The 23732-nt window shown below is 37.9% G+C and overlaps 1 protein-coding gene across 1 annotated transcript in view; it reads left to right on the top strand.

The window, feature by feature from the left end:
* LOC108442426 (potassium/sodium hyperpolarization-activated cyclic nucleotide-gated channel 2-like) overlaps positions 1–23732 on the top strand; it is a 93577-nt gene that overhangs the window by 17435 nt on the left and 52410 nt on the right. The window contains exon 4 of the mRNA XM_017722452.2: positions 5538–5699. Within this exon, the coding sequence (XP_017577941.2) occupies positions 5538–5699 (162 nt within the window). The remainder of the gene's footprint in view (positions 1–5537; positions 5700–23732) is intronic.

The following is a 23732-nucleotide window of genomic DNA, read 5'->3' as shown; positions in this document are numbered from 1 at the left end:
TAATGTGCAAGGCCTTCAGACCTAACCAATGGGAGAGCTCACATAGCTATATGTATTTGCATACCGCAGAGAAAAAAGTCATAATTGGACAAATTTCTATTGTACAATTCAAGATTTAACCCTTGTTTGCAAGCTAAGTTTAACAATAATAATAAAAAAAAGATTACAATGTGTGCCCATTTAAATAGAATGAGCTTGAATTAAATTGAACTAAAAACAACTTGTATTGTTTAGTTCCCAGAAATGTATTAGACTTTTTGTGAAGGCCTAGAAGGCCATGAGACCTCCTCTTTGATATCATGCCATCTTCTGTCAACAGTTCACAGACCTGAGTATTAGTTGATGTGAAAGCTTGGTTTATGCAGAATATTCTCTTATGCTCTGTGACAGTATAATGTGTTTATAATACTCTGCACATAAAGTCATTTGTTTTGCTTGTTGTTAATGTTTAAGCGAAGCAATTTGTTTAGCATGTGTGTGGTGCGTTCTGAGTCAGAGGCGAAACCGAAGCCTGATTACCTTCGCGGAAGACTCATCAGCTCCCTCCTGAACTGCTTACATTATTCTTAGTAATTGAGCCACCCTCTGAGAAACAGTTTGCAAACACAACGATTGTTTGGATGAATGTGTGTTTGTGGAGAAGTTGCTGACATATGCAGTGCTAAAGCAGGCGGCGTGTTTCTCTTGAAGTGGATAGGTGTGAATAAATGTAGAGCACCTGTCACTGATTGATGGGCCGTATCAGGCGTTGACAAATGTCCTGTGTCTGATGGACATTTGATGTGGAGTTGTCCGATTAATCAAAGCTAATCAGCCTGTGTTTCCTGAGTTTCAGTCAGGAATCCAATACTTAAAGGAACTTGAATGCATAATGCTGAATAATTCAATTTGATTAATACAGCTTTCTTAACAAAGTAGCTTCACACAGATCTGGCTCTGAAGTAAATGCACAACATCTGTATTCTTTTATGTTGATCTTAGTCATATTTACACTTTATATTAGATGATTTGCTACAGCAGCCAAGGAAAATGGTAGCTGTAACGAGTAAAAAGCAGGTGAGTAGATGTGAGTTATTTAATTAAGTGGCCCTCCAGAAATATGTAATTCACTTTTAATGAAGGTAGGTCCTCATCTGGAGTCAAGTAATAAGTATGGTGATTAACAGTTATCCAATAATATGATATAAAGTCATGTATACACACCCTGTGCCCAATAACCTGTTTGTTAAATGAGCTCTGCTGGAGGTGGCACAAATCAATGCAGTGAATTGGGGGAGTTGAATAAAAATCTGCAATACCTCTGAGGGAGTGTTTGTTCTTCTAACAAGCCCAAGTTCCAAATACTACACTTTTTTCAGTAGTGGAACTTTCTTTGGTGCTATATAGAACCATTTTTTGAAGAAGCACATACAAAAGGTTTTCCAGCACAGATAGGAACCATAATACCACATAAAGAACCCTTTAAACAATCATAGTTCAAAACTTTGTCCTTGTTTTACACACACACACACACACACACACACACACACACACACACACACACACACACACACACACACACACACACACACACACACATATATATATATTTGGAGTAATTTAGAGCATAACCATAAATACTGGCCGTCCTTGAGGAGAACTTTGGAAATGGCTGAGTCAGAGGCGCCCAAATATTTTGAGGGCCAAAGTGCAATGTATATAGTAAGTAAAGTAAAGGTAGGTAGGCAGGTTTACAATCAAGTTTTAAAATGTGTTTAGTAACATCACAATTTACAGTGGTAATCAGAATTGTATATATATTTATATCAAATATTAAAAATATTTGTTCTGTCATTGAACATTGAACAAGGGTGGGATTCCGGTGGGCCAAATCAAAGGTCCTCATGGGCCAATTCAAGCCCACAGGCCACATTTTGGCAGTTTATATACAAGTTAACACATTCAGACACATCAAATCTCAATGTACAATTTATTTGGCTATTTGTAATTGAATAAATCTACCTTCTTGCTGCCCAGATTGATAGAATTACGTCTTTTCTCAGATGACTAAGACTTTGCGCAGTACTGTCCATCTTCAGAAGTTGAGTTACAGTGGCATGATTTGCTTGCCTTTGTCCTGGCTGCTCTTTTGGTTCTTTATGCACATTGTAATGCACTGGAGAGGAAAAAGCTTTGTCATGGAAAGCACAGTCAGGAGAGAGAGAGTGCAGGGCCCTCTGGGTAAACTTCACTAGACTTGCCTGAGGTGCGATTAGCCATCCGTCTACTGCAGAACAGCTATGTTTCCATTGCTTAAACTCACAAGAGCTCTGTTGTTCATACAGTAGAGAAACAGTGAGGAGAAGAAGGAGTGATCAGAGAAAGGTGCTGGTCAAAGTAGCGCTAAACCTTTTTGTTCCTGTTTTTGTGGAGAAAGCAGAAGATAAAAAAAGAATATTTAATCTTTACTGTCACATTCTAATGAAATTAATTCCTTACCTTGGAAAGAACAGGCTTTTTCAAAAAGACCTTTGAATCAGGAAAGCTTATGAGAAGCAACAATGTCAATAAATGTAGACAGTTTACATGAACAGCAAAGCCAGAAGTGTGGAATTAACCTATAATGGGGCATTACTACCTGAAACTAGCGTTTCATATGTGACTTGTTTTGCAGTATTTTAGCTCAGCCTTGGTTGGACAGAATTCACGATTTTTCATATAATCTTTGGGAATTCTGACTGCTAGCCTAGCCACTAATCTACAGGCTAATAATGTGATGTGGAGCGATGAGGCGGGCGTATGTGCTGAGATAAGCGAGTTTTATTTTGGGCAAATCCAGGGTTTATGGTCGGAACAGTCCAGGTTATTATAGTCAACACGAAGAGATTGTGGGACAGACATGATGACAGAACACAGGCTAAACACAGAGAACAAATTGCAAATGATACATCCAACAAACGTACAAATCAAGCAATCAGTAAAAAGACCAACAAGAAACTCAGGAAAAAATTTTTATCTTAATTTTTATGTTTAGTTTTTAATATATATTGTCTATATAGTAACAAGTAACAAACTGTAAACAAAACCTTGTTAAGTACTTAGCAAAGTTAATTACTTGCTTGTTAATTTTCTTCTTGTTACTTCTTCGCTGTTTTTTCATTGCTGTCCCTTTGCTGCTGTAACACTGAGAATTTCCCCATTGTGTGACTATTAAAGGATTATCTTATCTTATCTTATCTTATCTTATCTTATCTTATCTTATCTTATCTTATCTTATCTTATCTAGATAGCCAGCTTAGCTACCTTGTTAACTTCAGCTTTTAGCTTTTTGCACCTATCATTTGAATAACACCTAGTTTCTCTATTGTAATAATGATTTGAAGATGGTTACTACAGTTATGGTGGCATAGTGAGTAGCACTGTCACCTCACAGCAAGAAGGGGTTCGATTCCCCCAGCTGGGCAACCAGGTCCTTCCTGTGTGGAGTTTGCATACTCTCCCAATGTCTGCCCCCAAAAATCCACCCTATATCAGTTATCGTTTTTACATATTCCTCCCACTTTCAATACACATCACCAAAAGGAGGTTAGAGTTTGTACTAGAAAAACAGAATACTGTGGCACCACTGTTGCATATAAGCATGTTTAAAACAGACATAGCGAAGGTTACATTTTTCAGTTTGCCCAGAGTGTCCCTGTAATGTTAATTTCATGTGATGTGCAGTTAATGTGGACTTAATCGAATAGCCTACTGAAAGGGTTAATTTACCTCTGGCATACCATTTAAACACAAATATGCCTCAAAGAATCAGGTCAACCCTTAGAAGTTCAGAGATATTAATGTGGATTAGTAATATTATTGCATTGTGTCTGATTTACAGGCTTTATTGTGTTTTAATGCTCTGTGATTTCAGTATAATGTCTAGTGTGTAGTGTTATGTGTATAAACTAATTCCAAAAATGTGACAGCAAGTGAAATGCAGATAAACACAGAAAGTGGTGATTTATAAATCCAAACATCGACCTTTGTTAGAATGAAAACAGATCAAAGACAAATATGTAATGTTTTATCTTATCAACTTTATTGTTTTTTGTAAACATACGCTCATTCTGAAACTGCTGTCTGCAACATGTTCCAAAAAAAGTTGAGACAGGTTCAGTTTAAGATTAGAAACATTTTGTTTAAAAAAAAGTTCTGAAGAGGTAATGCAATCATGCTTGGTTATAAAAGGAGCATACAGGAAAGACCAAGTCTTTATGGGCGAGGATGGGCCAAGGCTTGGCACTTTGCCAAAAATGCATCAGCAAGAAATCAAACAGTTTAAAAATAACATTCTTCAATGAGCAATTGCAAGGATTTTAGGTATTTCACCCTCTGCAGTGCATAATATCATCAAGAGATTCCGTGAATCTGGCAAAATATTTGTGCAAGGATGAAAATCACAATTGAATGTCTGGCACCTTCAACCTCTCAGACAACACAGCATTAAAATGTGACATGTTTCTGTGGTGGATACCACCATATGAACTCTGGAATACTTTGACAAAAAGTTCTTAATAAACATAAACCTTTCAGATTGTTTTGGGAAATCCTGAACTTCATGTTGTCTGCACCATAGAAGAAAAGAACCATCCAGATTGTTACCAGTGTAGTTTGAAAGCCAGGCTTTGCCATGGTCTTGGGGGGTATTGTGGTTAACTTGCACGTCTGTGAAGGCACCATTAATGCTGAACACATTTTGGAGCAACATATGCTGCCTTCTGGGCAACATCTTTTTCAGGGATGTCCTTGGTTATTTGAACATGACAACACCAAACCACATTCTTTGTGTTAGAACAGCACAGCTCATGTGCAGGTTCTAAATTGCCCTGTCTGCAGTCCAGAGCTGTGTATGTTTGAAAACATTTGGAAAGTACGATACTGAAGGCCCCATATGGCTAGACAGCTAAAAACCTGTGTAACCAAAAATGGGAAATATTCCACTTTCAAACTGGATCAGTTTGTGTCTTCACTCCACAAATGATTATTAGGTGTTGTTAAGAGGAAAGATGATGTAACAAAGTGGTAAACATGGCCATGTCCCAACTTTTTTGGAATGTGTTACAGGCATCAAATTTGGAATGATCATATAAGTACAAAAAACTATTTTCATAAAGTAAAACAAAACATTGTTGTTTTTAATTTAATACAGGTCAAACAAAATGTACTAATCATTGTTTTTAATAGCATTTCACATACTATCTAAACTTTTTTGGAATTGTTTTTGTGTTTTAATCTTGAAATAAAATCAACCAATTCATTTGATTTACATTACTGAAGTATCTATATATTTACATAAAGAATTATATTTATTTATGTAAAGAGTTACATTTCCACTCAGTTTACATTGACTATTGACATTGACAATACATTTTCATCAAATTCAGATCTTAATAAATATCTCCTCTTTTGCTTACAAACAAAATTATGGTACGTATTGAAAGGTTGATCTGTACTTTCAACAGGACGTCATCCCCCTGGCTGGACTCTCACTCACTGATCTTTGTGTTCCCTCATAGATCTTCCATATGACGTATGACCTGGCGAGTGCTGTGATGCGGATCTTTAACCTGATCGCCATGATGCTGCTGCTGTGCCACTGGGATGGCTGCCTGCAGTTCCTGGTGCCCATGCTGCAGGATTTCCCCTCCGACTGCTGGGTCTCCCTCAACAAGATGGTGGTAAGCAGATGAGAGGAACCGAATGCATTTTGTTCTTTTCTCTCACAAATTTATGCAATTTTCTCCTTACTCCAATAAACTTCATCTGCCAAGACATGCTTGGTGCCTATGATATCTGTAAAACTACATATGTGTTAAAATCCAGGCCTAATGATGGCTGTTGCTGTTTATAGCTGCACATTCAGTCGTGTCCACATTGGAAAAGTGGGATTTTTTTTCATTTCAACTTTGAAATTCATTTAAACTTGAAACAAAGAAAAGTCCTGACAAGTAAAATGAAGAAATATTTAAGATTCTGCACATTTTTTTGGTACAATATTCTTATCTCTTCCAGTGAAGTTCATGTTCAGATGACTTTCAGGAGGATTTGATCTACTCAGAGGCTTTTGCACAAACTTGTGGAGTCCATGCCAGCTCGATGCACACTGTCTTTAAAGCAAAAGAAGTACACATAAAATACTGAGAAGGTCTGGTTCAAATTTCAACCACTGTTCATTCAAATTGCTTTGTTGATAATAGAATTTGTCATTGTAATTGTAATTAACTTAGAAAGGAATGCAAAATAGAAGCATTTTGACTAGTGGTCTCAGGCTTTTGGACCACACTGTACTTTTATGTCATGCAGTAGAGGCATTCGGGCCTAAAACTAGCATTTAATATGTTGTTAGTTATGTATTCCTCATTGGTTTGAAAGAATTACGGATTTTGTGTCCTTTTTGTGGTCTTATCCATCAATGCTCTCACACTACAATACCCAGCATGTATTCTGCAAATACATCATACAATAACTGTGCAAAAAAACCCTGATGGGTAGCAAGAGTACTGATGTAGATGCTAATAAATAACAAAAAAACCTATTAGCTAAATTAGCTAAGCAGATCAGTTTTGCCTGAATCATCACTTTAAGGAGTTCCAAATTTACCAGACTCTAGAGTTTGAATGCATCAAACCATCTCTTTGTAATTCATTTCTCTTTTGTCTACATGTCTGTAGAGAACTGGGGCTTGGCACAATAGTCCGTATTCTTTTTCAGTGCACATTATGAGTCTTCATCATTCAATTCTGTCATGCAGCATGAACGTGGCTCAGTAACAATGGCTTGAAATATGCTGGAACAAGAGTAGCATTGCCAATCTGGCCCAGCATGCATTAATACAGCACAATAAAGCTCCCTGCTATGCTAATGCTAAATAGACAGATCGGTTCACCAGCCGAGCCACAACGCAGGAGTGGCATAATTGAATTGAATTGAATAAGGTTTATTCAGCTGCTGTGGCATGGATACACAACTTAATGCTTCCAGAAGCATGGAAGATGGCTCATTGGGGGTAATTGCTGGAATCGCATGTGGCCTGCCATGCCTCGTATCGCTTACATAATGTAATTTGCTTATGTGATAAGCATTTCAATTAGCATAACTGATAACTGCTGTACCTTACTTATTGAGGTACTTATGCTGGAGCATTGGCTACAGCAAGCAGAGAAAGTTGTATACTTTCTACACTGTTGTTCAGAAGTTAGGAATGACCAATCAGAGGTTTTCAACAATACAGTCTAAGCATAGGATGCTTTGCCCAAATGTAAACAGAGGATCTGATATTTTTTGTATGCTAAGATAGCCAGCACTTCACACTCCCATGCAGCAATTTTTTTCTGTCAAACTTTATGAGCAGTTGTCAGCTCTGCATGCCATGACTGAGCCTTTCAGAGCAAGATATAGATCTTGATGAAAAAAAATTTTCATGACATCATGTCTTTTAAAGTTATTCAAGAGTTTGTGTTTGGTTAGTTTGCATGTCAATGCAATGGTGTGTAAAGTGGCTGTGATAATGTGTATGTGTTCCTTGAAAACTTGTGAGATAAGCATTTTAAATTGGCCAATTAACACTACGTAGCGAAACTAAGCAAAGGTTGCTGCAGTTTCTCATTAGGTTTAATTAGATTTTTACCAGTGTTCTGTAAAGCTTAGCTTGCAAGAGCTGCTATGATAGAATGTGTTTGTAAACAGAGCATGGATAGTTCAATTGTGCTGATGGAATCCAAGTACTGTGGAAAACACTTAATGCCTCTTTATTTCACTTTCAATCAAAATAACCATTTAATGCAAGTTGTTTAATTTTCAGTGTCAGGAAAAAAAAACATATTTACCACCACATTACACATAAACCTCAATAACTAAACATCACATTTATCACACTATCACGCATCGCTGTGCCCACTCTTCACCTTTATTACAGTTTCCATTCATTTCAGGATACTTACTTTGAGTTTTTCAAGGAAATCTGCAGCGATATTTTTCCACAGCGCCAATGTTCAGTCTTAGAAGTTGGGGTTACGCTTTATTTGGATAGTCCACTTTAGATATATTCAAGTTACATTCAACTACATATCTATTAAGTTTACCATAATTTTCTTTAACTCTAAACCTGGTTCTAATCCTAACCCTAACCTTTACCTCTGGGGCTAACCCAAAACCTAAACCCAACCCTTACCCTGGTCCAAATTCTAACTCTAACACCACCTCTGTGTAGAATCAGCTGAGTGTCAACAAACAGTTTGTTAACAATTTGAACGTCTGTAGAGAATCTATAGGGAACTATAGTGGACTATCCAAATAAAGTGAGACTGATGTTGGTTGCATTTTCTGCTCTCATGATCCAAGTAATCCCATTTTCTTTCTCAGTAAGGACTTTCAATTGATAGTGTTGGTATAGTGCAGTGGGTAACACATCTGCCTTCTGCACTGTAGACTGGGGTTCAATCCCCTGCCTGGACAAGTACCCTATATACCAATAAGAGTGCTTGGGCAAGACTCCTAAACTCTACCTTCGCCTACCTGTGTAAAATGATCAAACTGTAAGCCAAATGTCGTGTTGGGTTGTCTTGATTTTCTCCTGTCTCTTAAAGATGAGAGCTTTAAGTGCTGTTTATATCTGATGGTGAAGTTTTGCTTGTCTACCAGGTCTTGCGTGGTTGATGGGAGTTTTATTTTCTTTAAATCTTTTGACATTTTTTAACTCCATTTTTGAAAACTACTGGTTTTCTTTTCACTTATTTTCCTTTGACTTTCTTCTTCCTTATGTGAGTGTCAAATCTTGCATCTAACCTCCTCAGAAACATCTGAAAAAATAATGAACTAGAACATAGTAGCTGTTTGGAATGGAAATGAAATAAATCAGATTTGAGTGAAGATTTCAAGAGAAAATATTGGGATTTCAGTGCAGAGTAAGACGCAGGAAACATTGTGCTTTAAAGGCAAACACTCTTTTAGTGAACAGTGGGAGGTGGGGCTGCTCAGTGCTGCTGAAGGGACGAGTCAGAAGTCATAGCCATACTGCCATATACTCTCCTGACACGAGGCACCAACACTGCATCAACTACCCCACAGCCCAGCACAGAATAACACAAACAACATGTACACGTGTTAAGCCAACAACAACAACTTGTTTACAATAAAAGTTCTCTAGCGTGGTACACTCACCATGGCCACAGCAGCGAGTCCAGTAGTTGGACACTATGATATGCTTTTCTTCTTTCTTTTTCATTCTTTTCATTTAATCTCCTCACTTTTTTTCTCTGATATTTATGGCTATAATGAGTGGAGTGATGAACAGGGGAAAACGTATGTGTGTATGTGTTTATGTCTGTGTGTGGCGTGACATGCAGTGGTGTTTGGCATAGGAGTGAAGAGTGGCAGAGTGTTGACAGCAGAGATAAAAGAGTGTGTGTGTTTGTGTCTATCCGTGTGTGTGTGTGTGTGTGTGTGTGCATGTGTGCATGTGTGGTGGGGGTGTAGACGTGCCAGAGCAGCTGCTCTTTTTATTCATCCTTCTAACACACATGAAAGAAATTCTTTATTGGACCAGGACAGCACACACACACACACACACACACACACACACACACACACACACACACACACACACACACACACACACACACACACACCAACCCCTATGATTTCCACTGATGTTTGTGATGACTGATATCAGTCTGTCTAACTGTATAACTATAAATATATATGCATCATTTTATCAAAAGTTGGCTGTAAAATGTGCTTCCTTTGAAGGCATCATTTTGAAAATAATATTGTTATACTGGAAAAAACACAGATTTGAAAATGTTGTTCATTCTAAATACAGAAGAATTTACAGTATGAAGCGCATACAGTGAAGCCTGATTACGCACAGTTCTACTAGTATAAAGTACACAATCAAATTTAATAAAATGTATTAAAGCTAGTTGGGTAAGATTCCATAATAATAGGTCCTAATCATCATCAACTTAATAATTATCAAATAGTTTATTAATGACTGTTAATAATGATATAATAGTTGTGCATATTAATCAATAATTGTCATCATTTGAATGATTAACTTTTCCTCAATCAAACATTACTTTGAATGGTAGAAATCATCATTTGAAAATGAGATTTTATTGTCAAATCATTTATTATACTTTGTTAACATTGATTTATTTATTTTGTTGCCCAAATGACCTCAAAGTTTAGGTCTTCCAGTGACATTGGGAGAAAAAATGTAAATAGAACTAAACGTATCCAGCTTGGAGCCATTTAGCTGGTTTTTGGAGATCCCATTCATTTTTGCCATATGGCAATCTGGCTTAGAACTGGAGTTTCACCGACTACAGAGAAAAGACTTCAGAGGTGTATTGCCCAAAAGGCCTGTCGCCCTGCTTCAATGTTTCTCCTGACTATAGGAGCTGAGATGAGCTGTGTTAGTCACTAGCACAGGCTTCTACTTAGATAGCTATCATGAGCTAGCTAAGCAGTAAAGTTGACTGTAGTGAAGAAAACAAACAACAGAGAAAAAAAAAACAACAGAGACAATCACAGTCTTCAACCGCTCCTCTAGACTGTTTAACGTCAGTGCTGTACAAGGTAGGACTCTGCCGTTAAATACAAGGTCAGCAGTTTAAAATGTTATTATTTTCTTGTTGACTCTAGAAGCTATAATAAAGTTGGCTAGCTGCCAAGCTGTTGGTGGTCAACCTCACTGTAATGATGTCTTTGGGGCATAATGTATTATAGCTATGCCACTGGCATTGTTTTCATGATTATGTCATCTGTTATATATTGCTGCTTTACTCTACTTTTAATGTAAGTCAGTGGAACCAGATTTTCTTCCAAGTAATTTTGGGCCTTTTCTTTTGGTCCATTCATCATGAAATTTACACACAATATAAAGGGCAACGGGCATTTTAAAATTATGTCAAAATATTTAAAACAAAAATGGAGATACAAGATTTTGTTCCAACAGCAGTGATATGAGATTATAAATATCAGATATTATAAAACAGTGAAGTATTCCTGTTTGCCTTGTTTAAGGAAATCAATATGTTTGAACTCATCTTTATTTAATTTGACTTTAACAAGACAAGTTATCCAAAAGTCATAAAAAGTAATCCGATTATGTTACTTTAAAATAGTAATTCTTTAGGTTAGATTACATATTACATTTATTAACATGTTATCAAGAATCTGTACTGGAATACATTTTTTAAATAATCCTCCCAGCCCTGATCCTAGCAGTCTGTTTTTTCACACACACACACACACACACACACACACACACACACACACACACACACACACACACACACACACACACACAATAAGTGATTAACCCTGTAAATGTGCACTACAATACCTCATTACACTGAATGGGATTTTTGCCAACGTTCTGTAAAGCTTGCTTTGAAAGAATGCATTTGTGGGTGGATCAAGAAGAGGTCAGCTTGGTGTCGATACATTTTTACACTCCAAAAATTATTCATTTCCTTCTATCTGTGAACAGCAAAAATGAATTAAAGGTATCCGAGGTCCGTATGGTCAAACCCTTGACTGGATTTTAATGGAGTTCAAACTGCAGACTCATATTCACACTGAGCAGCTCATATGACATATGAATGAAGATTAAATTAAGGGATATCCAAGTAAGCCCCTCTCCTTAAATATAATCCAGCAGGTTCTTCATGAGATCAGGTTGGGTAATGCTGCAGTCTCTCATGGGGTCTTAAACCCTCCAGAGATCAGACAGAGAGAGGGAGACAGACAAACATCAGAGGAAGAGTTCAGAGAGAGAGAGAGAGAGAGAGAGAGGGTGGGCACACAGACTAGGCTTGAACCAGTTAGCGATTGATGTATTGGGAATAGCCATCATGTTGGACTATTTTAATTTAAATGATCCTGAAAACGTGGTTCTGTGGCTTTAATGGGAACCAGAGTAAACCATGTCTATCTCATAAGCTGTGTTTTCTTTTATTTTGTTGTCCATGTCCTGTAGCAACTCTAATCTGTTGTCTGTCTTTGCAACAGGGCAACAAAACATTCTATAGCAGCTCAAGGCAGAACATTTTTATGGATGATGGGATAAGTGCTGTAGAGCTGTAGCCAGTCATGCATGAAATGTATTTTCCTCAGAAAATGCAAACACAGGCTGAAATGATTTCAAAGTTGAGGTTGCATCAAAGGTAGTGCCTAATATTTATCATTTTGAGAGTGCTGTAAGAATATTATAAGATCATAACCTTTTTGCACAGATTTCTAGAAGTGTTTCAGTGAAATGATCTCACTGTATTGGCACTTTATTGTTTTAAGGAATATACTTTTAAGTTGGTGCTTAAACGTTTGTGAATCCTTTAGAATTTTCTGCATTTCTGCAAAAATCTGACCTAAAATGTAATCAGAAATCCTAACACAAGATAAAAAGAACCATATTAAACAACTGAGATAAAAATATTAGACATGGTCATTTATTTATTGAGGCAAATGATCCAATATTACAGATCTGTGAGTGGCAAAAGTATGTGAACCTTTGCTTTTAGTATCTGGTGTGACCCTCTTGTGGACAAAAACTGTAATGAAACATTTCCGGTAACTATTGATTAGTCTTGCACATTGGCTTGGTGGAACTTTAGCACATTCCTCCATACAATACAGCTTCAACTCTTATGTTGGTGGTTTCCTACCATGAACTTCTTGCTTCAGGTCCTCCCATAACATTTCTATAGGATTAGGTTAGGTTCTTAAACCATTCTTTTTGGTAGAACAACCTGTTTGCTTATGGTCATTGTCTTGTTGCATGATCTACGTTCTCTTGAGTTTCAGCTCATGGACAGATGTCCTGACATTTTCCTTTAGAATTTGCTGGTAGAATTCAGATTTCATTGTAGCATCAATGATGGCAAGCCATCCTGGCCCAGATGCAGCAAAACAGGCCCAAACCATGATACTACCACCATCATGTTTCACAGGTGGGATATGGTTTTTATATTGGAATGCAGACTGTGCTAGATCCCTGTTCTTTAAGTAAAACAGGGTGGTCAATCACACCTGAGTGCCATCCCCTTAATTGAAAACACCTGACTCTAATTTCACCTTCAAATTATCTGCTAATCCTACAGGTTCACATGCTTTTGTCCCTCGTATATCTGTAATATTTCATCATTTTCCTCAATGATTAAATGACCAAGTCTAAATGTTTTATCTCATTTGTTAATTTGGTTCTCTTTACTTTTAGGACTTGTGTAAAAAATCTGATGAAGTTCTAGGGCAAATTCATGCAGAAATTTCTAAAGCGTTTGCAAATGTATCTGTGAATATAGCAAGATAATCTGGTACATTCACAGAGAGAGTGGTGGAACAGAAAGTTGGAATAGTGTGTGTGTGTGTGTGTGTGTGTGTGTGTGTGTGTGTGTGTGTGTGTGTGTGTGTGTGTGTGTGTGTGTGTGTGTGTTTGTTTAGAGAGCTCCATATGCTGAGAGGTTGACAAATCGTAACATTAGTCTGTACGCACAGCGGCAGATCGTCCATCTTTAAATGTATTAGAATGCCAGAGCTTGTTGGAGTCTCACACAGAGACTCCAACTGTCTAATCTGTCTAACTAACACACACACATAAGGTGATGGGAAACAAGTAATCAGACACTTTTGTTATTGTTTTTAATAAATTTCCAGAGGATATACCCAATTCAAAATTACACACATAATGTCTTTTGACTTTATACTAAATTAAATCTGAACAAAAAAGTGTGTATGTAAGTAGAAAGTTATGGTTAAAAATCAAAACTGATAGGGAATATAATATTCAAGGCTATATAACAATAGAAATTAATGCTATCAAACAAATGTGCAAATAGCACCAGGAGTCATTATAAAAGATGCTCCCATTGGTTGGGAAGATTTCATGCCACGAGTAGCAATCATGGTGAAGGTGGCAGGGCTTCCTAAAGTTCTTAGGGACAACAGTATTAAATACTCAAATGGAAGAATGTACAGATCCATAGCAAAGACCTTAAACATTCCGGTAGGTACAGCTGTTTCAACAATATTCTAGTGAAAATTTCATGGAACCATGACTAATTGTTCCTATGCAGGTGCACTACGCGAGATTTCACAACACACTCTCAGACTAATGATAAAGAATGTAAGAGAGAAGCCAGCAGGTTTTCAGGACAATCTGAAAGGAACAGGAATAACAATTACACAGAGAATAATAAGCAATTAATTGAACTGCAACCATCTCAGTTCCTACACCCCACTCAAAACTCCCCAGCTAAAAAAGAAGCACAGAGATGTGTGTCTACATGCACCGAAGCATTTAGGCAACTCAGAACTCTTTTGGAGCAATGCACTCTGGTCAGATGAAACAAAAACATAACTCTGGCAAAAATTCAGCTTATCATGTTTGAAGAAGAAACAGCTGTTTGTTTGATCTCAATAACACAATAAGAACATAAGTATGGTGGTAGGAGCATCATGACATTGGCCTGGTTCTCTTTAAACAGTACTCAGACTTTACATGGCATTGAAGGAAACATGAATAAAATAATGTACCAGAAAAGTGTAGAGAAGAAATTCATCTCATTAGCCAAGAAACTGAATCTAGAGGCAAGACATTTCAACAATACAACAATCTCATGTATACAGCTACAATTACTCAAGCCTTGAGAGTGTGAGAGTGCTTGCATGGCCTAGCCAATCTTCTGACCAGAAACCCATTGAAAATGTATGGGTGAGATTACAAGTAGGCTTTTGTAATCTTGGGGACATGGTTGGCCAAGAGGAGTGGGCCAAAACTTAACCTTAGTGACAAAAAGCTAATGCCTTCTTACTGTAGATGTCTCAAATCTGTAATGGCCAGCAAATAGTGCCATATATTCCTTTAAGTTAACCCCTTAATTGGACAGAGCCCACCAGCAGACCCAAAGTTTTATTACACACTTTTTTAACCTATGAATAGCTCAGCCAGTTTGCAGTCAAGCCCCTGCAGTTACTGAATAGTAAGACTAAGTATGTAAGAACCATAGAATTTCAAGTGGTTAAGTACCTTTATTGTCATTATACTTGCACAGAACAATTAGATTCTTTTCTTTGCATATGCCAACTTAGAAAGCTGGGGTAAGAGTGAGCATCATATTACCGGTTGCCACAAGCTAAAAAGAAGAAATAACCATACTGAAATATACAACTACATTTAAATTCACAGATTCATTTTGATGAGTGACCCCAAAGGGCTTTTACATTTGTATACTGTAGTATTTTCACATTATCAGTATGGTAAGTTTATTATGTATTGTAAAGGGTTGTTGTGCCTATTTATGAAATTCTGACAGCCTCTTTTCACACCAAAACAGAGTTCGAGATAGTACAAAGCATTAGTAAATCCGCCCTCAAGTATAAATTTGACGTGGATATATGTACCAGACATTTGTTAGAGTCCTTGGGTTTTCAGGGTTTTGGTGTTAGATTCGTCTTCCTCATGCTCAGCTGTGAGTGAATTCACTGTAAGTGAATCATTACAGATGCTTCAGTGACACTCACACAATGTGTGTGTGTGTGTGTGTGTGCATAACCGCTATTGTGGCTATTTGTTCATTATTTAACATTCATTGTTTCTTTTTACTTGCATACAGTTGCCAATTGTTCCTTGAGTATGAAGTGAATTGAGACATTTATATAGAATTTAATCATAATCCTGGTGTACTGTATTGCATTTTCTTTTATGAAGCAGTGACACTGAGCCTGTTATTGTGGCAGATTATTGTAATATGCTTTATTAGGAGCCTCAGACATTTTTATGACCACACTGAATGAAAATGCATATAAGTAATTGAGTTTGCACATACAGAGAATCAACATGAATGTTTCATGTCCCTTTGTGTGTGTGTGTGTGTGTGTGTGTGTGTGTGTGTGTGTGTGTGTGTTTGTGTGTTGGGGGGGGTGTGTGTGTGTGTTTTGCATTTCCTTCTTCGTTTGTGGGATTGTCAGTTCATTATTGACACTGGTGACATAAATCTGTCAGTAGATTTATCAGAGGTCCAAGGACAGGCTGAATACAACACACAGCTGAAGCAGTCAGGTGCTCTGGAGTGTCCTGTATGTGTCCTATGTTTTATACTATTATAATATTGCTTAAAGGGGAATTGCATCTATTTATCAAACCTACTGTATAATTAAATGGTTAAGACTCAGAGTCATTCAGAGTGGTGGGATATGAATTGTGCCATTCTAGAGTAACTTACTGAATCAGAATTGTTTACAGCAGTGGTGGTAGAAACCAGATATCGTAAGCGTTTAATCCCTCTTAAAGCCCCCTCACAGAATGTTGTAACATGAAGTGGTTACTAATACACTGTTGGATGTCTCAGGCATTGTTTTATGGTAGTTTTGAGAAGGTTAACCCACCTATAGTGCCTGACCTCCAGCCAATGATATTTCATTTGATATATTATGCAATTTATATATTAATAATTTATAGAATTTAAAACATAAAAATAGTCTAGAGTGCAAAACAGTGTTCCTGAGAGCTTTATCGTTAGCTACAGATCAGTACCTAATTTGGATTTAACTATTTAGACATTTTTAGATTTTAGATTTTTAGAATTAAAAACCAAATCATGGTAGAGAGATACATGCAGGGCACAGCAAGGCAAAACAGTCTCCAAAGAAAGTTATGAGCATCTTACTATCATCATTACATCTCAGAAGATGTATTGGTTCACTGTTCATTTTGGATAGTAGAATGAATGGCTATGTTTGCATTCTAGACATCTCCTGGTTCCTATTACAACCACTGTAAGGAAAATCTGAATCGGCAAGCTTTTCTACAATGAACCACTTCACATTGATCCACACTGAATGACTTGAAAACTTGTGGAATTCCCTTTTAACTTGAGCAAAAGTGTTCTGTTAGACTGGAAATAAAGTATAGAGCTCCAGCAGCAAAGCAGAGGAAACTTTTTACATATTGTGGTGCTGTCATTAATTGTGGTTTATTATGGTCATGTATGACTATAAATATGCACTCAGGCCAGTTTATCAGAAATTTGTACATTTGTAGCTACCTTAATGGAGGACATTTAGAGACAGTAGCTCATCTGTAGCTCCAGAGTTTGTTATTCTACAAATTCTTTTGAGTGGTGGGCCACTCTCAACCTAACAGTGATACTGATCTGTGTAAAAAACCCCAGAAACTCTGCTGTGCCAGATACACTCTTTATTGGAAACACCTATCTTTCTATGTTTCATGAGTCTTTCTGAGTCAAAGTCTGAGTCAATGGCGTTCGAGTCGCAAGTGTTTCTCGATTTTGTTCTCGAATCCAAGTCAGTCGAGTCCACACTTCTGTCTCTATTGTTCTCTCTTTTCTGCTGCCTCTCTCTCTCTCTCTCTCCTTTTTTCTCTCCATCCATCCATCCTTTTTCCCTTCCATACAAACATACCCTATTAGGAGAATCTCCTAGGAAATAGAGAGAGTTAATGAATTCCAGGCACTGTTGACTGAAGGGAGGGTGGTGGTGGGGGGTTGGGTGTATGAATTGTCAGATGGGCAAATGCATTATTATGCACATGAAGGTTGCTTCCTCTTCTTGGGGCAAAAACCCTGGAGAGATACTATATGTGCTCTTCTGTCTGCTGCCATATGCACACACAGCGTCCCCCCGGATAAAATAAATGCTGCTAACGTAAGCCCAGGAGACCACCTATAGCCTGAAAAGGCACTGAGAGTTTACCACTGAGTACTCCTGAGTCACTGCCACCTTCACTGCCTGACCCTCAGCAATGTTCAAAACATAAAAAAGGTTTATGTATAGTGTTCTTTAGAGCCTTGTGGCAAAAGCCTTAATCATTAGCTACAAATTAGTATGGCTGGACCTGAATATTTGACCGTTTGGATAGGTTTCAACTGTTTGGACAGTTTTGTCTATTTGGATTGGACTATTTGGATAGGATTCGACCTTTTGGATAGGTTTAGATTATTTGGTTAGGTTTAGACTATTTGGTTAGGTTTAGACTATTGTGATTTGGCAGTTAGATTAATCTATTTGGATAGGACTCAACAATTTGGATAGGTTTTGAGTATTTGGATAGGTGTCGACTATTTGGAGTCGACTATTTGGAGTCGACTATTTGGAGTCAACTATTTGGAGTCGACTATTTGGAGTCGACTATTTGGATAGGTTTTGACTATTTGGATTCGACTGTTTAGATAAGATTCGACTATTTGGACAGGTTTTGATTATTTAAATTAAACTATTTGGATAGGACCAGACTATTTGGATTCAACTATTTGGACAGGATTCAGCTATTTGGATCAATTTGACCTATTTTGATTCAACAATTTGTATAGGGTTCGATAATTTGGATTCAACTATTTGGATGAGATTGAACTATTTGGATTTGACTATTTGGAAGGATTTGACTGTGGATTTCACTATTTCGAGAGGTATTCCGTTTTTAATTTGGGATTTCAGATTTTTGTTCTCTTTTATTTTATGGCTGATTGTAGGCTATCAATAAAGGCAGTCTGCAAAATACTGTAATGTATGGGGTTCTGGGGAGAAACTTGGATGACTCGAAGTAATGGTTCATCATGCAGCTTTCTTTTTAATTTGCTGAAAATAGTACCAAACACGGTGAGAAGAAATGCAGTCTCTCCAGCGCTAACAGCTGAAACACAGCCCTCTGCTCTATTCCAGAAAACTGTCCACTGTATTCAGAATCTTCAACATAACAGTCCTGTATGAACGTACCTAAAACAGCCCAACATAAACTTTTCTTCTCTATAACAAATCAAACTACTTACAACATGATGTGGTGACACCACAATACATTTTGTAAGCATGTTCTTTTACTATACTATAAGTTTTTAATTGCACTGTTCAAGTACAGAAATACACACCATCTCAGCTCAGGTGCCTGACATCCCACTTACTGACAGCAATGAACATCAGCAGTGCACAGAGACAATATTTTAGCATGTGTTTTTTTTGTATAGATGAAATGCTTTCAGTTTTAACAAATTGTCTTACAAAGTGCAGCTTTAACTATTTATATGTCTGTTGTATTGATCACAGGCTAAAGGTAGAGCCTCCAAATGCTAACCAGCTATAAAACTGTGATAATTCCTATTTATGCTAGTAACCGACTCTTCCTGTATGCTCATCCCACACATTCTGAGATCAAGAGGGTGAATTCATTTTGCTTTGATGACAGAACCTCCTCAGTCGAGTTGGTGTAGATGAGATACATCATCAGTGCAGATGAGATACATGTGTGAGCCATGCTGAAATGAAGCTGTTTTGGAGAGGCCCACTGGTTGTCCTCTCACAGATTAAAGCTGTATATTACAGCATGTCCGCCGCTCTTTAAAGCGAGGGCAGCGGCGTGTATGATAGGAGTCAATGGCAGTGGAACGCTGGCCGCTCCAGATAAGGCGCAGTAAACAGGCCGGATTGGAGCGGACAGCAGGCCGAGCACTGAGCTGCCGGATGATGTTTATGCAGCTTATCGGCCGCTGGGCACGCGAGAGCATTTGAGTCAGTGAGGCTCAGAACATACTGCACATAACCCTATCACTGTACAGCAGAGAGAGAGAGAGAGTGAGAAAGACAGTGAAAGAAAAAGATGGAGGAGAAGAGGCAGGGGCAGAAAATGGGGATGGAGAGAGATGAAAGAAAGACACAAGAAGAAAAGAATGAAGATGTAAGGATATAGATGGAAGTGAGAGACAAAAGAAAGGGAGATAGAGAAGTGTGGGAAAGAATAATGGAAGAGAGAATAAAGTGAGAGAAAAGAAAAGAGGGGAAAGCAGAAGAGATACAAAGCAATGTAAAAAGAGGAAGAGATGAGGAATTCAAATCGAAAGGATAGAGACTCTTGAACTCTTACTCTGCTCTCTCCCTCTCTCTGTTTCTTGGTGTTGTTTGTATGGTGTAGTACATTAGTGTTGTGATTAGTGAATGGACAGAGAGAGCCAAACAGAGTAACACACACACACACACTCACACACACACACACACACACACACACACACACACACACACACACACACACTGCACTCCTTTGTGCTCAGTGTGGAGTGGGACAGTCTTGACTGTCTCACTTATTTGGTGAATAAAAGTGTGTGTGTGTTCCCGTGAACTCTTACTCTACTCTCTCTCTCTCTGTTTTTCTCTCTCATTCTCTCTCTTTCTCTCTTTCTGTCTCTCTCTATCCTTGTCTCTCTCTTTATCTCTCTCTCTCTCTCTCTCTCTCTCTCTCTCTCTCTCTCTCTCTCTCTCTCTCTCTCTCTCTCTCTCTCTCTGTTTCTTGGTGTTATTTGTATGGTGAGTACATTTGTGCTGTGGTCAGTGAATTATCAGAAAGAGCCAAATGGAGTAACACACACACACACACACACACACACACACACACACACACACACACACACTCTGCACTCCTATGTGCTTAGTGTGGAGTGGGACAGTCTTGACTATCTCACTTATTTGGTGAATAAAAGTGTGTGTGTTCCCGTGAGGACTCTCTGCTTCTTCTATTTTCAAGCCTAAGTGCTCACATTCCATCTATTATTCAGTCCTTTTCACTCCACTCTTTTCATCTCCGGCCCTTCGTCCATCTCTCTCTCTCTCTCTCTCTCTCTCTCTCTCTCTCTCTCTGACCCTGACCTCTACAAGCTTTTTAAAACTGCACTTTTATATCAGCTACCATCAGTCTCTTCAAGCGTTTCCTGAAAAACCTGCAAAATAAAATCTTCCAGGTGTAGTTCAGCCAAAGTTTATACAGTTTTCTTACCCTACATGTAGAGGTGTTTGGTGTCCAACATTTGTGAAGCTGCAAGACAGTGGTGAAACGTGAACCAAGTCTAGGCCAGGGGTGTCCAATCTTATTCGCAGGTTCATTTCAGCAAAGCAGGTCACATGGTCAGTTATTTGACTGAAATCCTGAGACATGTTCAATCTCAAAACTATCTCAGTCTCAAAAGCCATTTTGCTATGGTTTCTGGGTTGAATGATGTTTTATTGAAACAGTGTGAAACTGCAACAGGCTTTGAGCATATGTTTTCTTTCATTTGATGGGTGTGTCAGAGATGTTACCCAATCAGCAGTGACATGTATATAAAGCATGCCATATTAAAAAGGTGCACACACTGCACACAATGGATTCTATTAAAGTCCTCAACAAATACAGCTGCTGTAGCTTGGTGTGCGCAACAACTAAAGGTGTTAGAAGATGAATGTTGACGTATTGAACACATATTTAAACCCATCCCAAAACCTTCAGCTACACCGCCTTTGCAGTTCGTCTCAAAGACAGCAACTCCTCGTCTAGGCCTTCAGTTCAAATGTCAAAGCATTGTCAGAAAGGAGGAAAAAATGTTCTTTGATATGCTAATTTCAGCTAGCAGCCCTTTTGGATTGTAGTAGTATGTTGGCGCTAAGCTAACAGCAATGCACATGTACAATTTTTTTGACTGCTCTAGATTAAATAGATCTAGATTTTATTTGAAGTCTGTAACAAACATATTTTACCTAGTAGTAGTTTTTCAGAGCTGCCACCGCTGTCCATTGATAACAACTGACTGAAACCTACTTAGACTGCTCACAGTCAGTGATGTATCTAGGATTCACAGAAGGCATTTTGTTCTCCAAATCTGGTCCCACCCATTTGAAATCAAAACATAAATGGTTTCACTCTCAGTTCCCAATTATGTTAGTGGTTAATCTGACACGTTAGTCCTTCAGTTAAAGTAAATCCTACCCAATGGGAGAGCACACTTGGCTGTATCCACCTAGATACCACAGAGAACTCCTGATTATATAATATTCAAAGAGTACTATGTCCTAAAAGCCCCTGAAGGTTCCCCAGTGGTAAAAACAGTCAAAAGTACATTGCATAGCTAAGAACAGTAGAGGCAGCTTCCTTGGAGAATCCCCTTTCCCATACTTTGGGCAAAGGTTTGAGGTAAATGTGTGATATATAATTGGTGTTATCTTCATAGCAGCAGGGCAAGACAGAAGCAAACTACTATAGCTGCTTGTTACCCTGACTACATTTGGGGTAATAAGGGGAAGCTAATGTAAACTAGATTTTTGGCTGAATCTTTGCTTTAAAGTTTCATAGCTTCGAAATTTGCTGAATGCACAAAAAGCTCAATGAGATGGACAGTGTGGAGGTTTCTGCTAATGATGTTGGCGTTTGTATAAGGACAGTGGGTGCTCCTCTGTCTCCTCGTGAGGAGTTCTAGGCAGCATGGGATGGCAGCATCTGTAATTAATCTTGCCTTGGGAATTAGGCGGTTGTCAGTGCATGTCGGCCACAGATGCATTTTAAAAAGGGCAGATTTAATGGTGTCTTTGAGCTGGACAGCAGGAAAAAAAGCTCTCCGCTACAAGACTTCATCGGAAAACTGACCTACCAGCATTCCTCCACAGGGTGCACACATATCAGATTCACGAAGAAAATCTTACGAAGGATCTTAAGATAAACACTGAGAAGTTCATAAGAATGCTTTTAAAGGACAGAGTACAAGTTAACCAGATTAACCTAGCTAAAGGAGATTTTGTTGCCTGTTTGTTGTTTGGGCCAAGCGTTGACGCCATTGCTGAGACATTGCGAGTTTGATCCCCAGTGATTCCACAGCTATCCATGGCTATGATGGTCAACACTCTCCCCATCATCGTTCTAGCCAACATCCTAACATACTTTGAGGACTTAACAGAATTGGCAGTTATTGTTCTCCTCTAAGCATGGCGAGCTGTCGATCATGTTACATTAGCAACAGTTTAAAAAGTTTCAGAGGAAGCTCATGCTAGCCTTCACCTTCCCAGCTTGGTGGCATCATCACACAAAATAAATGTATTATTTTGACTATTGAATATTACCTATATACAATACTATAGAGAACATTTGGGCACCTGAAAAGTAACCTGTTCAGTAAGTGTTTATTTACTCATAAAAACACTAATATTAGAATAGATAAATATAAATGCAAATATAAGCTATTCTATGTATTTCAGTGTATTAGTTTGACCATTTCCAAACTTCTCCTTGAGGGAGACCAGTGTTTGTACAGTGCAATCAGTGTTAAAAAGTTTTATAATTGAAAAAAAAAGAAATTGGAAACACAGAAAAAGTTATGACAATATCTTAAATTCTGCACTTTTTCTATAACCTTCTTCCTAAAATAGTTGCAATCAAAACAGAGTGCAGTAAGTAAACCCTATATTTAATTGAAAGAAGTACAAAGATACATATTTAAACATACACAAAGTTTGTTGTTTTTTTGAAAAATATATGCCCATTTAATATTTGATATCAGCAACATATTTAAAAAAGTTGGAATGGTGCTACAAAAATGGTGAAGTTGTGTAATCCTAAAAAAGCTCCTGATGGAACATTTCACAACTAATCAGGTGAATTACAACTAGTCAGTATGATTGAGTATGACAGATCATTCCCAGAGAGGCTGAATCTTTCAGGAGTAAAGATAAGGAGAGGTTCACCACACTGCAAAACACAATTCAAGAATAAGGATTCTTTAAAATAGCACAGAATTTAAACAAAATAGCAGGGGATTTAAACATTTACAGAGCATGATATCATTAAAAGATTCAGAGTTTTTGGAGAAATAAAGGGTCAAGGCCAAAAAACAATATTGGTTGGCCGTGATCTTCATGGCTTCTGTATTAAAACAGGCATGATTCTATAATGGAAATCACTGCATGGGCTC

Source organism: Pygocentrus nattereri, chromosome 19 (assembly GCF_015220715.1).
Source record: "Pygocentrus nattereri isolate fPygNat1 chromosome 19, fPygNat1.pri, whole genome shotgun sequence".
In the NCBI taxonomy this organism is placed as follows: Eukaryota; Metazoa; Chordata; class Actinopteri; order Characiformes; family Serrasalmidae; genus Pygocentrus; species Pygocentrus nattereri.
This window is presented reverse-complemented; position numbering and strand designations above follow the sequence as displayed.